The 17,806-nt window shown below is 39.7% G+C and overlaps 1 protein-coding gene across 1 annotated transcript in view; it reads right to left on the bottom strand.

Annotated features, from left to right (window-relative positions):
• Positions 1-17,806, bottom strand: part of me1 (malic enzyme 1, NADP(+)-dependent, cytosolic) — an 82,020-nt gene that overhangs the window by 22,517 nt on the left and 41,697 nt on the right. The window contains exons 4-5 of the mRNA XM_020091047.2: positions 2,552-2,627; positions 988-1,149 (exon numbers count right to left, since the gene is read on the bottom strand). Coding sequence (XP_019946606.1) covers positions 988-1,149; positions 2,552-2,627 — 238 coding nt within the window. The remainder of the gene's footprint in view (positions 1-987; positions 1,150-2,551; positions 2,628-17,806) is intronic.

Here is a 17,806-nt window from a genome sequence, read left to right as displayed (position 1 = left end):
CAGGACGAGCTGTACAGGGTGGGAGAGGGATGCCTGGAACATGCTGCTTAGCTTGCTGCCTCTGCGACTCAATCTCGGATAAGCAGACGAAAATGGATAGATTGATGGTTTCTTCTAAAGAATGACCATTCTCTACAGTAAATATATAGCTGTTCTTAGCATAAACTTAAAAATTGGGGCAAATATAATGATAACTCATTATACCCTGTATATTTAATCTGTATTTTGTGCTAATGCTAATTAGCAGATATTAGAATGCACACACAACACTAAAATTATAAACATAACCAGTAGGTATTGCCCTTGTGAGCATGTTGTTTTGCTAAGGTTACCATTGAGCTCAAAGCACCAGTTACTAAGCAGCCTGACAGACTCATCAGTATGGTGTAGAGAACATAGACTGTATATAAAGATGGATGACAGGATAGTTCCCCAAAGATTAAGCCAAATTATCTTGATCTCCCCCTGGTGGCTGGCTACAAAATAAGTCATAAACCCCACCCCCCAGTAAGCATGTTATTAGATGGGACATGGATTAACCTTAAAAGACAAAGCACACATTAAATCAATTTTCTCAAGGATGGTTTGTGCCATTTTAGGCAGTTCTTATCACACTATTTCCAAGTTTTCATTTTTTTAGTGAGTCTTGGCTTCAAATAACGTAAAAAGCACAAAATGCCAACACCTGCATCCTGGTTATATTAAGTTCATTTTGTACAGGAGGAAAGAAGTCATTACTGTAGAGACTCACAGTCCTGGTTAATTGAAACTCATTTGATCAAATTCATACATATTGTTGCATTATTTATTCTGTAACATATACTTTTGAGCAGTATCATGCATCAAAGTATCCACAATGAAGTGGAACTACTCACAGTACAGTACATGAATAAATTACTTTCCATCACTGATGGTTGTATATGTTGTATGTATAAAACAAGTAGTTTGAAGTTCTGTAAACAGTAATTTTTTTAGTGCAATTCTTACCTCATTGTCTGTGCCCACGTCCAGCATGACGGGCAGGCACTGCTGTGGAGGCATACCACCACAGGCTGTGTAGAGAGCCAGCTTGCCCACTGGGATGCCCATACCATGGCAGCCAAGGTCTCCCAATCCCAGAATCCTCTCTCCATCCGTCACACACACCGCCTGTTAACCAAGATAACTGTCAGCCATATTGTGCACCTGCAACACCAACTGTACCCCATCAGCATAAAATCTGTCAGTGAGGCCAAGCAAGGCATACTGATATTTGAAATCACACTTATACACAGTTAAAAGAGAAAATAAACAGAGCAGCAGGTCCAACACATTGTCTTCTTAATTTCAACCTTCTTCACTGAAACCAAGTCCACCCTGCTACCCAGAACCATGAGTATTTTCCTCAGTGTGAGCCAGGTCCTGCTTCACTCTCCTGGCTTTCCACTCACTTTACCAATTAAGCAATAAATAAGTTCCTCTGGGTAGATTCCACAGCATGAAACAAATCAATTGTGTAACACTTAATATCACCAGCAGAAGTGTTTAATTTGAAATGTTCCTAACGTTCGGAGTCTTTTATTTTTCCACCATCAGTGTGACGTTCAAATCTTTGGCACAAAGGACTAACAGCCGTGTTCCTCCCACATTCTGACCGGTTAAAAGAGTGTCATTACTTTTCCCATATGAATACTAAAAAGGCATGAGGACCACACCCTTTGTGCCCTTACATATCACTTCTTAATATGTATCTGCAGGACCTTGCCTCTGATTTGCCATCTCTCTGTTGAAATGTTTAACCTAAAGCATATTAGATGTGTTTATGATAAGACCACCCTGACAATGAGAGGTGGCATGTCAGCTGGGGAGTAAATGCCCTGCTGTTGACAGCTGTGAACAGGTGTCTCAGGCTGCAGGAATAGTTGACATGCCAGAAATGCCTGCTGGTTTCGTCATTCTAAATATGACTAGGTCATGACTTGCACATTGTGGATCTATACACATTTACTGTTATTGAGAACAACCTAATGTAAATGTCTGACATTGTAGTTTTTTTTTTAAACATAATATAATTATATATATACATATATTATGAACTGTGAAATGTCAGCATAATTATCAAATGCAACTAAGAGATATTTTGCCTGACCTATATTATTAAATATTATTCAGACATTTAATTTTTAACCCTGTTGAATGTTGTTATGCTTTAAACATTATTTGTTAAATTTCATGTAAAACACACATTTGACATATTGAAAATGGACATGTATATACCTGCACAGTGATGTAGACATTATCCAGATAATAGCCAGAATCATTTCAATGAAAATAACAAAACCAATAATTTGTTAATCCGTCTCAACACTTTGTATCTTCTCTTCTAAGCCTGTCACACTGAGGCCTAAACCAACAATACTGCAACAAATACATATTCGGGCACTGTAGTTTTATCAATCTACTCAAACAATTGTACATTTCTTATGGACTATTTCAGATTCAGACAAATACAGTAGCAATAATTAATCTATTTATCAAAGAGTTAATGCCACTTTGAGCCGATGTCATTTACCCTGATGTCTTTTTCTGGCCAGTTCTGGAGCAGTGAAGCGATGTGTCCATGGTCATGAATGGTGATGAACAGCCCCCTGCAACACAGAAAAACAAAAAGAAGAATATGAAGATTTAAGACTAATATTCAAAAGGCAGCACAGGGTCATGTGCTGTTTCTCACACCCAATGCTCTTGTCATGCTATACTCTGCCACTGAAATAACCTTGTTTAAAATGGCAACATAAGAACTAAAATAACTCATGAACACTTACAAACTTCTTATTAAAGATTTCATGGGAAAACAGCTTTAAGCTATTTTAGTTCAGATACTGTTTGAACTGAAGCTGTTAAATATTTTCTGCCGTTCTTCATTCAACCGAGAACTTTATTGAATACTGATGGCACCTGGGTTTTTAATGCTTAGCCCTGATCCTCAGGCTCTGTAGGGATTTTGTTTTGGACACTTGAGGCACTCATTTTAGTACCACACCCCTCTAACCAACCCTCACTCCTTCCTTTCCTTGCTCCCTGGCACCAATTTCCTTCTCTCTGTGACAATCCTAGGATCAAGAGATCATCTCAGTGCATGGGGCCCAGCTGCAGTGTCTTTCTTACCTTGACCAATCCATCTGGTTATATGGAGGAAACACCTCCGTCATGTGCCAGCAACAGTTAAAACATCACTATTTGTAAGAATTTGCTCATAAAGTAGAAAACCCATCCCAGGTCAACACTGTTGGAAGGAAACGTTGGGGATATGTCAAACAGTTGGAAACAGTTTGAGACATTGTTAAAAGAAAGAATGGAAAATAGAAATCTTAAGAGACATGAGAATGTTACATAGAAATGCTTTGACAAACTGGGCATGAGGTACAACAAATCGTCCACATCCGTTTCCACTTCCACACCAAATAGAAAAGAAAGATTCCCAAGTGGAAATCTTACTCCTAACCTCAAACACTAAGATATAATATGTGGCTTCAAAAATGTTACAACAATCTATTTTACCCACAACAAATGTAAGGAAAAAAAACTGAGGGATACTGCACAATCCTTTTTCATGTGTTTGTTTGATCACTCATGATAGGATGACAGTTAATGAGTAAATAACTACAGTTAAATGTTAGAGGAGCTCATGCAAGAAACATCAGTGGTCCCAGAGCGGGGCATGTTTCCTCGACTTTGGTAAAAAAAAACAGTGTTCCTTTCTAATCTCTAATCAGTAATGTTGAACTCAAACCCTGAACTGTAGGTCAGACTGACCAATTGTTTTTTTTACATGAAAAACGACAACAAGGGATAGACAAAACAATAAATAAATGGTAGTTAAATTAATTAGTCTGGCCAGGAAACAAGAAAGCAAATCGCCATTTGTTTTGGATGTGGTGTTGATGTGGTGTACACATAAGTGTTTGTATTCTCTGACATTTATTTGGCTGCATGTTTAAATGAATAATCAGTAACAGTTAGTTGCAGCTCTACTGCAGAAACAATGTGTTTAAGAGAAACGTACTATAAAGCTTTTAAAAGTGACACAATCCCCTCTGTGCAAAAAGATCTGCAGGTCATACAAAGGTCATAGACACAGACGTCTGGCAATGTAATGACACACATCTGCATATGTCAGCACATCTACACATGAAAATGAATGTGTGCTGTTTGAATTGCACCATGGGTAGATCCTCTAAAGCGTCTAGGTGATGTCTGTACAGCTGTAAAGAGCTGTGGGAAGCTGGATGTGGTTTGTCTTTACACAATGTATTTGAGTGAGAGCGGAATAGGAGCGGAGAAAAGGAGTGGCCTGCTGAGTGTGTGAGCCACTGCCAGCAACAGCATTATGAGGAATTCTGGGAGAAAGAGCAGCAGTGGGGCTGAAAGGTTGACCCCACATTATGACTGTTGGAAAACAACTTTACAAGATGGATCAGAGCCGACAGGCAGGCTCGACATAAATCCTAATCTGTCAACCTGAATATCACCAAAAACAATTTGGGTCCAGCTTGCCATTAATCCTCTGCTCCTGAAATTCTCATCCTCTGCTTCTCTGTGCTTTCAGAGAGGTGGTGACCTCATGACCTTTTGCCCTTGTTGAGTATTTTAAAGTAGAGCTGCAGGAGCATCTGCGACACCATCCAGCAGAGCGAGCAAGACATATAAACATGAACCAATTCCTTACAGAGATTCTGCAGTGTATCAAGAGCAGATCCCCAGTGTCTCATGATGTCAGAACTCCTGCCGTTTTAAATCTGTTATCACTGCCTGTTAAGATAATGATGATCTTTTCAGACCAAGAATTTCGAACTGGTGTCAAGTGGATGCGTTTGATATGACAGTCCATAAAAGTACCAGGCTCTGTATCCCTGTGTGATTAGACCGTGGGAGAGAGGAATTAAATCGGGAAAAAAATAGTGTTTTATAAACTTGCGTGAGAACATAGTTGCAAAGTGAAGTCATTTTGTCTGCTAATTTAGGGTTAGAATTTCACTTGAGAGTTCAGGGAAAATTCCACCCTCTGATATTTGTATGGTTTTTAGGTTAACATGAAAGCAAAACCAGGACATGTCCTGCATCATTTCTACTCTTCGGTTACCAACCTTTTTCGACCAATGAGTGCCTGCAGGCATTTCAAACAAACTCAACTGCCCCTTCGTCCCAACTGCCACAATCATGATTTACTTGTAGTTATCTTATCTAGTGATGTGAGAGCAGATATTAAGTATGCATCGTAGTACGTCTCTCACTTTGAAAAATCAAACAGATGTCATGAGAGGCCACTCATTCATGTGTTATAGGAAAGATTACTGCACATATGCTTTGAGAGTGCATGGTCACCACAAGTAAAGCATAGCTGACTAAAAATGCATGACTAAAGTCCAAATTACAGACACCACCAGCCTCAATTTATATGTTGTTAGATGTTATTTAATCAAATTGGTTTTTAAAGGATGGATGTTGCTCAAGAAACCATCATCCACAAACTATGTTTGTTAATGACAGATCGATGACTAACATCCATTGGAAAACTAACTGTGACACAGACTGTTTTAGAGTATGAAAAGCTTTAGATGTCAGCTGCCAACGACATGCAGGCCAGAACCATATCCCAGCAACAAAAACACTCTGCAAACTCCAGCAGAACCATTCTGCAAAAACAAGATAAGAAAAGCAACAGATGGCAAGACGTACAAACTCTTGTCACTTGTCAAAATCTTTGAAGAATGTAAAATATCAGCTGCTTATCATTATGGGACACCCGTAATTTCAAATGATCTCTGATTGAAAGTGCCTTGATTGTGAATTATTGTCAAACAACACATTTCTCTTTATAGGGATGCCCAGAAAGATAAATGCACATGTGTTTGTATGTGTGCATGCATGTCAGCATGCTGCTCCTAAAACAACCACAATGAACAGCATTCGCCTCATTTTCTAGATGAGAGGAGTGCCACAAAGCGCGGAGCTGCTATGTCTGGCTCCTTCTGTAAGAGAGTGTGGCGAGAACAGAGAGGGTAAAGAAAACAACCTGATGGCCTAAAACAGCAGCACTACTGACCTGCGGCCCGACACAAAACACACCCCGGGGACTGTGGAAAAGCTGCAGGGGGCCAGCAAGAGGAGAAGCTGCTCTCCATGTGAGGGTACCAGCCTCCAATCGTTGACCCGCGTCCACACAAAACACCATCAACCGCCATTCTTCACCCCAACGGCATGACCTTAATCTCCCCTGTGCTTGGCGCCCTCAGTTAGCGAGCCACGTAATGTTCAACTGACACAATGGACACAAATCACTGAGTAAAGACTGTGAAAATATTGTCAAAGGTCACAGTCACACAGTACGAGATTTTTCAATATAATTAAGCCCCAAATCTGCCACAGCAGACACATATGTCAGTTTGTTTTCAACGAGAAAAAATATGACAGGGAATTTTCTCCTATTTTTTTATTTGTTTGAAAGGGCCCTAATTGGAAATGAACAGAGCCAACATCTAAGATTGGGACTGTGCCCAGCGGGAGGAGGTAAATGTCAACGAAGTGCGAACAATTCCTGTATTGTTTCTGTGTGTAACTTGAACTTTTTCACTTTCAAAAAACAAATGCCTGACATTTTGTAAAAGCCTCTGAAATGTCACTTTGACAGAGAGCAAATGTAATTGCTGAGAGGCAAGGCCACAGTTCAAAAACAATGTGTCAAATAAAACTTATATACGTCTTCAAATACCAGAATTTATGATATCCTTCCACGTACAAGAAAAGAAGGAACTATTCACAGGATATGAACAGATTTGCAGATAAAACATAAAAAACATGTCGAGCAAAGGCTTTATTTCTCTCTGACAATCACTTGATCACAGTGAATAAAATAAATTATTGCACAGCTGTGGACTCTATACTCTCTATTCGGGAATGATATGGGGAAATAGGTTACCTGGATAACACTTTAGTTTGTGCAAAGCCCACTACTGTCCTGTATCACAAGGCCGATAAAAGAATAGAACCATGGTTACTATAGGAATATGATAAAAGTATAATCATATATGATTTTTGTTGAGCCTCACAGTGTGTGAAACCTGACACTGAGCTATAAATCCAAACCCAGTCCAACGGTGGACATTTTGTGTCAAGTTTAAAAAATAAAAAATGAAAAGTCAGAAAAATGACTAAGAGTTTTGTGCAGTACAAATGTATTTTGGCTTTGAATCTGTGTGATTAACATGTACACCTTAAAATTTACCGTGGGAACTCATGGGGGATCCTGACCTCAGTCTGGCGACCACTGCCTTGGAAACTATGCAGCGTACGAACAGTGGCTATCAAAGAGATAATATTTAATGATTAGTGCAAAAAGATATGATTTCCTTGTACAGAGCAAATAATTGGTCATGACCATGTGAAATTACTCAATAAAAACATATAAACACTAAATATAGTCAAATGTTATGGTTAATTTCCAACCTATTATAACTGACACCATGCAGTGCTCTTATTTAAAGAGAAATAAAGGAAACTTTCGGAGTCATAGAGTTTGTTTATACACCTCTGTACCTGTTCCAGCTGTCAGCCAGTTGGAGCTGCCATTGGACTCACAAAACTGTTACTGTTAGACCTATTACTTTCTCATCCACACTAAGCTGTTTGACATAGCTGACTTACCCTGTCTAAATGGTTATGCAACATGAAAAGTTATGCAAGTCGCAAAGCGGCATAGAAAGTGAGAGACAGTGAGACACATTTAGCATACTGTGAAATATAAGACTGTATATCACCTCCTGGATTGTGGTGGAGCTACATGTGCTTTTACTTAGCAGTGACAAGCATCACACAGAGATCTCTCGCACCAGTGATAGGGGGACTTTTTCTCATTGAGGGCCATTTAAATGTTATACAATGCAGACCAAACATTGCAGACCAGACTTAGTTATCGATTACATATATCAGATTAACGTTTCTGATGGTTGGAACTGCTTCACTTGCATGAGGTATATATCTTATAGGTCAGATGGCAGTGATGATGATGCTACTTGGAGCTGCTTCTAGCCAAAACAAATTCAATCACGCTTCATCAAACAAATTTCATCAATCAAACTTCAGTAATCCTGCAAAGAGCCTAGTTGGTTGTTATTTGTTATGTCTGTTGTTTCATTGCAAGCCAGAGAGAAAAACTCCAAACTTCCTCAAGACAAACTAGCCCTGTGAAAACATTTGAATTCATCCGCAGCAGCAGCAACAAAACATTCCTTCACCAGTTCTCTGTCTAAGTGATGGTTCAGCTTCTAAGCTACAAGCTCAATCAACACAAAAATTGCCTGCACAACACTGTCTCAGTCAGAATGTGGTCTTGTGAAAGCTGCTTGTTGGATGCCCAAACTCTGCTTTGTTAACTTTGTCCAAGCATATTTGTCCTTGCAACTCATACAGATAAGTGTTTCCAGCTGTAATGAAGCAACCTCTGGATTTGACCAAAAAATAATTGTTTGTCCATTTCTCAGCACTGTGCACCTACTTTCTTTCATTGATAGTTGTCATGATGTTTGTCAGCAATGGCACGCTACACATACGGCTAGAGGGGACTACCTTGAAAAATAAATTGCTGACAATTTCTTTTTTGCATTTCTGAAATGTCTCGCAGGCTCGATCAAATTGTCTTGCGAGCTGTATACAAGATTCCCCACCCCTGCTCTACACTGAGTTGTGTGCATGTACAAAATGGGCCTCTGCTGTGAACATGTACTGGATTAATCATTGAAGTGTTACCACTAGCACAGTGTGACTTGTGGTAAATAAAGGCTGAGAAATAGCCAAGGTACTGTCTGCCTTTCACAGGGAAAGAAACACATTTATTCAATTGGACGACTCCCTGGTGGAGATCCATGGCTTTTCAAAACAGGTTTAAACAGGAGCGTCACTCCAAAATGAACACACTGGATCCTCCTGCCAGGCTAGCTGCTGGGAAATTTGAGATATCATTTTATTAAAGCTGGGAAGTCAAACAGGTCTCCACAGAAACAAAAACATGCCAATGCTAATAACAAGAGTTTAATATGTGCATGTTCCTAATAGATTCATAATAGATTCATCAACACCTCTTAGTCAGCGTTCAAATGGTCAAAAATGAAAGGGTTAAACTACTGTATAATAAACCACAAACTTAGTACCAGTATTTATTACCAGTAATGTGTTGGCTCTATCTTTTTAATACTGGATAAAGCAACAGCCTAAGAGGAGATATTGACTCCCTTAAAGAAACAGTAATCCTGTTTCAATCATTGCCAGTTCACAACTTCAATTTGTCAAATTAGATCAACAATTAAACAAGAATATATTGTACTACTCTGGTCATGTGGGGAGTCGTCTCTATTGATTGAAAACATTCATTTATTAAAATCTGCCCTTAATTCAAAATAAATGTCACGGGGGAGTGGGCTGGGTGATCTATGTTCCATTAGAATAAATGAAAAGAAATTCAAGAACACAATACAAAGACTCTTAGCAGCTCTGCTTTGAGTTAAATACTAAATGCATGAGAGGATGCTAATATGCTCACCATGTTTGTGATGTTGAGAAGGAGTCGGCTCACCAATAAATCAGCAACAACGTGAAGACAATGCAAGACACAGAGTCAAACAAATGTCGAACACAGGTTCAGCAGTTCAGCAATGCCACTGGATGTCCTTGTTACAAGGCTAAAATAATATATTTATTTATCTCCCCTCAGGAAAATGAATATCTGTACTTTATTCCGTGGCAATCTGAAATAAAATAATAAAACTGCAGATTACCAAAGGTGGTAGGATTCATTCCCTGGGGACTACAAATTTCTGTACAACACTTCATGGCAATCAATCCATAGTTGCTGAGACATTGCAGTCTGGACCGAAGTTGCAGACAGACAGAGACCAATACAATGACATCGCCATAGAGACATTCAACGTATGAGTATAAAAGATCAAATCAAGCTTTTATTACACCCTGGTTACTCAGCAGCTAAAGCAGGCACAAACAATGACACGGAGGGATTTCAGACTGGATGATTATTGGCTACAGTGGGGTCTTGGTTATGTCTCTGTCGAGGTAAACCAAACATTTCAGCCATGGCCATTATATTAGGATAAACAGTGCTGTGGATTTTGCTCTGTGCTTTAATTCGCATTAAAGATCCATTTTCTCCAGTTGTCATGCTCACCGTGAGTTTGACATCCTACGGTTATTAGCTGAGCACAGTATCCTCTGAAGCCCAGCACACAGACATACAGCACACTCATAAGGAGACAGGGACATTTATATGACTGGATGTGGTATCTGACCACAAGCTGGAGAAATGAACTGACGGCACACTATTTAAGCAATGAGACCACCGGTTTCAACTTTCTTGCTTCCTTTCTTGAGTGGTATTTAATAAGTCAATGGTTTTCCATGAAAAGAGAAGAATATTTTTTTTACGGCAGAGATGGGATCATATCTTATTGTAGTTTTAATATTGTAGCTTCACAACTTGTTGTTGTTTTTTGTAATTTCCAAGGCAAGTATGGTAGTGAAGCTGTCAGCATTAAAAATAACACAGTCACACTGCAGCACATATGAAGCAGCCAAGCAACTGACTGAACCAGTAGAGGAGAAGAAGAAAACTCAAAAGGGGGTCTGGCAGTGCCAATCAATGACCACGATCATGCCGCAGCCTGGGCTGATGTAAACTCTGCCCAGTTCAAAAATAACTAATTGCAATGGAAAGGATGATCGTTAAAGAAACTAAACAAGCAACAGGGCTCTGGGAAGTGGAAAAAGTGCTCTGTAAACACAAAAAGAAGAAGATTTAAATATAAAACGACAAAGGGATTCGGATAGTGGGTGAATAATTTAGGATCAGCAAAACAAACAAACACAATTAACCCGCCCATAATCCATGTCTCCATTTCTGTCTAAACACATGTTCTGTTCTCTGTGGTTGTTCAATCAGTAAAATACACTTGTGTAGGAGATCTGAGGGGAACATTTTTATATGTGTTCTCTCTAGGAATTTATCTTAGCAGCAGAAAACAGTACCCAATAATTATTGTTCAACAGAGAGCTCTCATCCCTCGGGAAATGGGACATGACAGGCAGGAGTTCTTTTTCCAGTCTCTTCTTTTTCCTCTTCCTTCACACCTTCCTCTCTCCATACAGTGCGACTCTCCACAAACAATGCATTCTTCTTCTTCTGCCTCCCACCCTCCATGGCACGCTCAGACTTTGACAGGATTCCATCACATTACAAATACTCAACATGTTGCCTGAATCACGCTCTCTCTTTATACAAGTGAGGACCAGTTCCAGTCCCTGGCCTCAGAAAACCATAACCCACCCCCACCTCATTCCACTGCAGCCCACTGAAATCAGCCCGAGCCTCCACACAACAACAATCCTATGAAGCTTTTCCAGACTAAGAGAGTAGGGGAAACTGGAGAATTTCAAGCCAAAATGAACACAGTTCGGCCAATCTGATCAGCCTTTCATCACCTTTGGTGACATACTGAGGCAAAACAGAAAAAGACAGAATTTCTGAAACGGGCCAAACTCCAGGTGATGAAAATAGCAACCAGACAGTGTGAGGCTCCAGGGTTTCAAAGGCTGTCGTCTGCTATAGATGTCTGGGTGAAGGAGCAGCAGTCAAGTGTCCAGACGACTGCTGCCGAAGTTCAGTTTCTTTTTCAGCCAACCTTACATAACTCATGGGGTAAGAAATAGCAGGAAAAGGCCGATTCCAGAACAAAGGCCCTGCTAAAGGAATTAGAGGCAGAGACCTGATGAACCCAGCTGGCTATTAGATGACTTTCATCCATCTGCAACCAGGTTTTCCATTCAGTCGCCTTCTCACACATGAGATTTGGGGCATGCCAATTATGTTTCGCGTGGGATGCAAAGTCACTTTCAAAAGCTATTGGTTTTGCCTCAGTCAGTAACTATCCAAGGAACAGCTGAAGCATGTTTATTTGCAAATGCTGCTTTGTGTTAGCAACAGTGGTCGAGCATATATGGGAACACCTAAATCATCCAAAATTCAAGTAGGTCATCTTTTCATGGAAAACAGACACACAGTTCACTGGTGATGGGAGACAGAATACTGCAAAATCACGGAGCACGGGTGACTATGATTTATCGTCCAATGTATTCCCTTTGACATTTACAGGAAACTATGGAATCAATTTCAGGGATAGTTCACTATAAAACAGATGGAGAAGTGCTTTATGAGTTTCCTAATCTTCATGACTTATAGGTGAGGATATATAATGTGTAGTATACGACACTAAAGAGGAAGTTCAAACCATTTAGTTTTACTATATACGTAGTTGGTAGAAAATAAAAGTGCACCGCACATCTTCATGCTCTCAAGATCATTTAAGTCTCCAGTGTTAAGCAATATAGGGGGATCTATTGGCATATACTATTCATAATTATGTTTTAATTAACATATAATATATAATCACCTGAAGGAATCATTATTTTCGTTAGATTAGCCATGCCATGTTTCTATAGACTGTTTATAAAGATGCAGGACTTGAGCTCCCCAAAAGTGAAGCCTTGACTTTTTCATTTGATGCTATAAAAATGGGGTGAAATGTCATGATTGACAGCTGAGACTAACTTACAAATGGTAGAGCACATGTATTTGCAGGATAAAACTACCGTGGCTCCATTCCCCACTCACTGCTGTGTAGAATCTGGCTGCAAATCTCAAGATAGTGGTGTTCGTAGCTCAATTACTTTTTATACCAGCTTGCTCCCACAAAAGAACATTTATAAAGATAAGATAAGCTTTATTTGTCACGTACACAATTATACATGGTACAATGCGCAGTGAAACGTGTTATTGTGCCTGTATCTAGTTTTAAAATAGTAAAATAAAATACACAAATAAAGCCTTTATAAATAAAATTGCCTGTGGAATGAAGTGGAGACACATCGTGCTTTAATACTTAATTTCGGCTGTGCCTGATGATCAGTCATTATGATCACAATGACAACAACCACAGTTTTCTCTTGGAAATATACAGCTAAATAAATAAAACATAGCCTGGATTGCATGATTACCTGCCATGCTAGCTGTCCATGCAATGCACGTAGAAGCACATAGGAAATAAACTTCAGATGAAGCATGTACCAAGTTCAGCAGTTACCTCTGCCTCCTCTTATTAATTGTCACCTCTGATGTCAGACAGGGACCTGCATTTGAATTAAAGCGATCTGATTGACTCCAGTTTTTGTCTAAACACAATTTGATCGGCTGTTGCTTGCACTACACAGAAAACATGCAAAGGAAAGCAAAGCCCTTTACCTGCATGCAGGTTGCAAGGCAAAGCATTCACATTTGTTGTGACGTTTTGTTATTATCTGGAGTCAAGTGAGTGGTGCAACAAGGGGCTTATCAACCTCTCAGACTATCTTGTCATATCAGTGAGTTTTGGGGCTAAATGCAAATTGAGAGGACTACCTGCAGACACTACCAAGGCCTCAAAAAAGGGTATTGCCACTATTTTTTTATTTTTCTAAATACCTTTTAGAACAAATATTGTCCTAAAAACATGCTCATTTGTCAACGATTGTTAAGCACAGCGCTCTTTAAAGTAAAAAGTTGTGGCTATGTTAAATTAGGTAATCGTGACATTGACCTTAGGCCACAAAATTTGAATCCATTCATCCTTGAGTCCAAGTGGATAAAAAACATGTCTACAGCCAGAGTTGAGCAGCTTTGTAGGAATATGGATTAATAGGAATGCTGACCTACAAATGGAAATGGACAGAATACGCTTGTTTTATTTTTATTAAATAAAATGTCCACATTAATTTAAGATACAAGGCAAAGTATCCATGTGTCAAATGGAGGGTCACATAAGGACAGGTGAGATAAAATATAGTAAAGAATAACACACTTTTTTCAAGGAGAAAACTTCATGAGAACTTCATAACACTATGAATCAAGGTTTTCATCTTTGCATTCCACTGCCCGCTATGCTGGTGTTTGCTTATGGGCAGCGATAAGATCAGAGCCTACATGTAAAATATCAACAGTGTTTGTTTTTTCTAAAATTGTTTTGCATTTTTGATCTATCCTTTGTAATGGATGCTTTTTAGCAGTTTGTCACACAAGAGGAATGTGTGGTTAGCATGCAGTCCCCTGTGGGACCTGAAGGGGATTTTTTAATGCTCTCAAAACAGAAACTCTGACTGTTCTAAAGCTGAAACCTAAATCAGAGCGAATGTTCAGGGTGCAGGGAAGAGGTCAGGTCTCACGTAACGAAAACCGATCAAAGTAAGTTGAAAAGAAAAGTCACCTAGGGTCAAAACTGAGCGCTGGTGAGGTCTGCCCACAGAAAATAGTCATCACACAGTGAGATCATCTTTGTTCAGCAGGTCAGTGTCAATTTTCTCCCTTTCATTGAGACACTGAAACCCTGCACAGTCAAATACATGTCCAGATCAACAGTCTTCTGTTACTGCTATTCTACATAACATAAACATCTTTATAAATGTAAAAGCATAACATCTGAAACCCCAGACAGCACCACATAAAAGGGAAATATGAATAGCATGAAACAGCAGGAAGGTTTTAGAGATCTGCAATTTGATTAGTAATTCTTCATACAGTGGAAGTCCCACAGTGATTTGGGTTGTACAGGCCAAAATGATCAAGTAAGTGCTTGATTACTATAACCTAATTCCCCTCGATTTGGCTCGATTGGGTTGGCAGGGCACAGCACAAATGATAGAGACACAGAGAGGAGCAGTAAATTACTGATGGAGCCGGTATAAATGGGTGATCACTATATTTGGTTTCCATTGTATTTAGAGGTTCTCAGCAGTTTTCAGTCACTGTAAAGTAACAGATGGAATAAACCGTGCAGCAGATTAGTCACTGAATATACGTCAGAGATGTCATACACCATGTGTATGTACTATACTAAGTATGCTCTTGTTAATATATTGTTACTTACAGCAGTTTGTAACAATTGTAGCAGATTTAATTATCTCTTCGTCTCTGATTTCAGAGTTTCTTTGCTTGGTGCCAGCAGGTGTAGGTGCAGGCTCCTCTGTAGGACTGATTTCCCATGGAAGGGTCATAGAGGGTGGTTATGTACTCCTGTTGATGGAAATAACAGTTTTGACAGACTGTTGCATTTTACAGGCTTAAAACATGCCAATAAATTTGTCAAATAAACACCCCCCTGGCTCTCTTTGCCAAAAATCAAACTTGAGTATAAGACCTAAATCAATTACCACTCTACTCCCACGTGTCTTATTTACTTGATGTTATAGCTGTGGAAAGTGTTTAAATTGGAAGCCTTCTGATGGATTCCACCACTCATAGCGTCTGTGAGTGCAGATGGACATGTTCAAGTTTTCAGTTTCTATCCTCGGGCCAAGCGCATGACAGGACTTCATGAGTTCGCAGCCAAAGCTGAGCGTAGAGCTCATGGAGCTGTCAAAACAAAGAGAAATTAGCTTTTAGTGCCTTCTCACCACATCCATTAACAAGGCTGAGGGAGTTTTTAAATGGAGAAAAAAAGAGGGAGCCTTTAAGAGATGTTCGTGTTAGTGTTAATGTGGGGTTTGTTAACTTATATCTTATCAGCAAAAGAGTGTTCCATGTCAACATGAGGCTGATCCAGTTTGGTCTCAGCTTAAAAGATGTTTCCCTGTTCTGGTTCCAGCTACAAAAATTTACACAGACATAATACTGGCATCCATTTTCTCATGCTTGCTAAGAAAACAAATTATATACAGAAAATTCAAACTATTCCATCAAGTAGTTCTTCTAACCATGACAATGAGAGTGATGGGGGTGAAATGCAAATACATCTGTGGAATACTCCTTCAAATCAGACTTGAGGAAAATTGTCATTTTGCTTGCTTAATGAATCTCTATAATTCTCTGTTTGGCTCCCACACAGCCATGGTAATTCTTGGTAACACAGGAACAAAAAACAAAGTTGCATGCGGAGCTGAGGCTTTAACTGCCACACCTGGAAAAACAGGCATCAGACGGTCAGCTCGGCACATAGACCACAAACTGTCAAGCTCCATGGACTTCACCAATCCACACGGTCCAAACACCTACATCAGGTCATTACTGGAGTTAAATCATCCCATTAAGACCGTAATGTGAGTTTTACACCCGACTCAAAAAGGAAAAGAAAACGGAAAAGATTTTAGATGACAAAGTGCCAATCAAGCTGGACTGGTGAAATTTTGGCTTTAAATTTTTCCCTGCAATCCTGGGAGAAACAAAGCTGGTTTCAAAAAACTAGTGAGGCCATAAAACTTCCATAGTCCATGGAGAGGCACTATGGCAGTGGTTTGTATGTGCACACTCATTCACATTTTTATTTTTTGCACTTTTGGGGAGGAAGGGACTGGACAAACTGTTTTGCAACAGTTCCACAGTCACAGTTATAATCGTAATAAGCTTATGTCTTCAGTAAGCTCTGCACCACTTATTTCCAGCCTTTATGTGTTGTGCTGTTAGCAATTTGTTAATCCCCCTGTTCTTTTCGATGCCATTCTGGTCAGTATTTCCAGTTTAACTCTGACCATGTCTCTTTTCTGACCACCTCCTATTTTGCTCTCGGTCCTGCCAATTCAAAAGTCGCAGTAGCAGACGGTTCCACTTTTATAAATAAAATGCAGATCTCACAATTTACTGAGCATGCAACACTAACTATAGGATGCTCACAGACACAAACAAAGTCTCCATCTGCACACACAGCACTGTCTCTCATAGGGGATGGGGGTAGCTGAGAGTGGTCTTATGAGTTGGCGGCTTGGTAACCTCATAGCAAGTACTGTATGTTCTTGGTTCAGATCTTGGTTTGGCTTGGGTGTTTTTGTTTGGAGTTTGCATGCTCTTGCCGTATTTGCATGTTCTCACCATGTGGGTTTTCCCCAGGTACTCCAGCTTCCTCAAACAGTCCAAAGACATGCAGATTGAAGACTCTAAATTGCCCATAATGTAGGTGTGAATGAGAGTGTGAATGGTTGTTTGTCTCTGTATGTTGGCCCTGGGATATGTTAACAACCAAGGGTGCACCCTGCATGTTGACCAATGTCAGATGGGACTGGCTCCAGGCCCCCCAAGCAACCTTTAAAGGATAAGCGGAACTGATAATGAATGGATTGATGGATTGATGGATTGATGGATGGTGATATCAAGAAGGATTGATTGTTGGTCATTCTCCTATTGCTGTGTCAGAAGAGGCTATACTAGGAAGCACGTCAATGAAGGAAATAACCGTAACACTGCTTGAAATGTCCGGTCTGTGGCCACAACCCTGCCCATTCATCCCTGATATATATGTATGGATCTCATACACACATATACATAACATACAGTGTATTACATCATACATACACAACTGGCTCCTACAACTCACACACTCAGGAACAAGGCACAGCAGGTTGGTGCTATGAAACATCTCTGCTGAGGTACAGGCAACCCTTTTATAAATCCATCTCCAACAACATGCTTTGTCACCCGAAAAATACACACACATTTCAGCCTTGAGAGTGTCATAAATAATTTATATGGTTCTATTTCAATTTGTGCCACAGGCAGTGGTAACTGTGAAGAAATGAGGAATGATAACATCATTAAAAATATACAGAGCCCATAAGTACAAAGCAGTGGAAGTGGCCAACATTTGCAAACATGAGGTTATTCCATAAGGCATCGTATTTAACTCACCAACCCCTTCCACTGCATGTTTTATAGTTCTACCACAAGGTAGGGAAACCAAATACATACTCT

This window comes from Paralichthys olivaceus, chromosome 13 (genome assembly GCF_024713975.1).
Source record: "Paralichthys olivaceus isolate ysfri-2021 chromosome 13, ASM2471397v2, whole genome shotgun sequence".
NCBI classification, from domain to species: Eukaryota; Metazoa; Chordata; class Actinopteri; order Pleuronectiformes; family Paralichthyidae; genus Paralichthys; species Paralichthys olivaceus.
The sequence above is the reverse complement of the archived record's forward strand: the minus strand, read 5'-3'. Positions and strand labels throughout refer to the sequence as shown.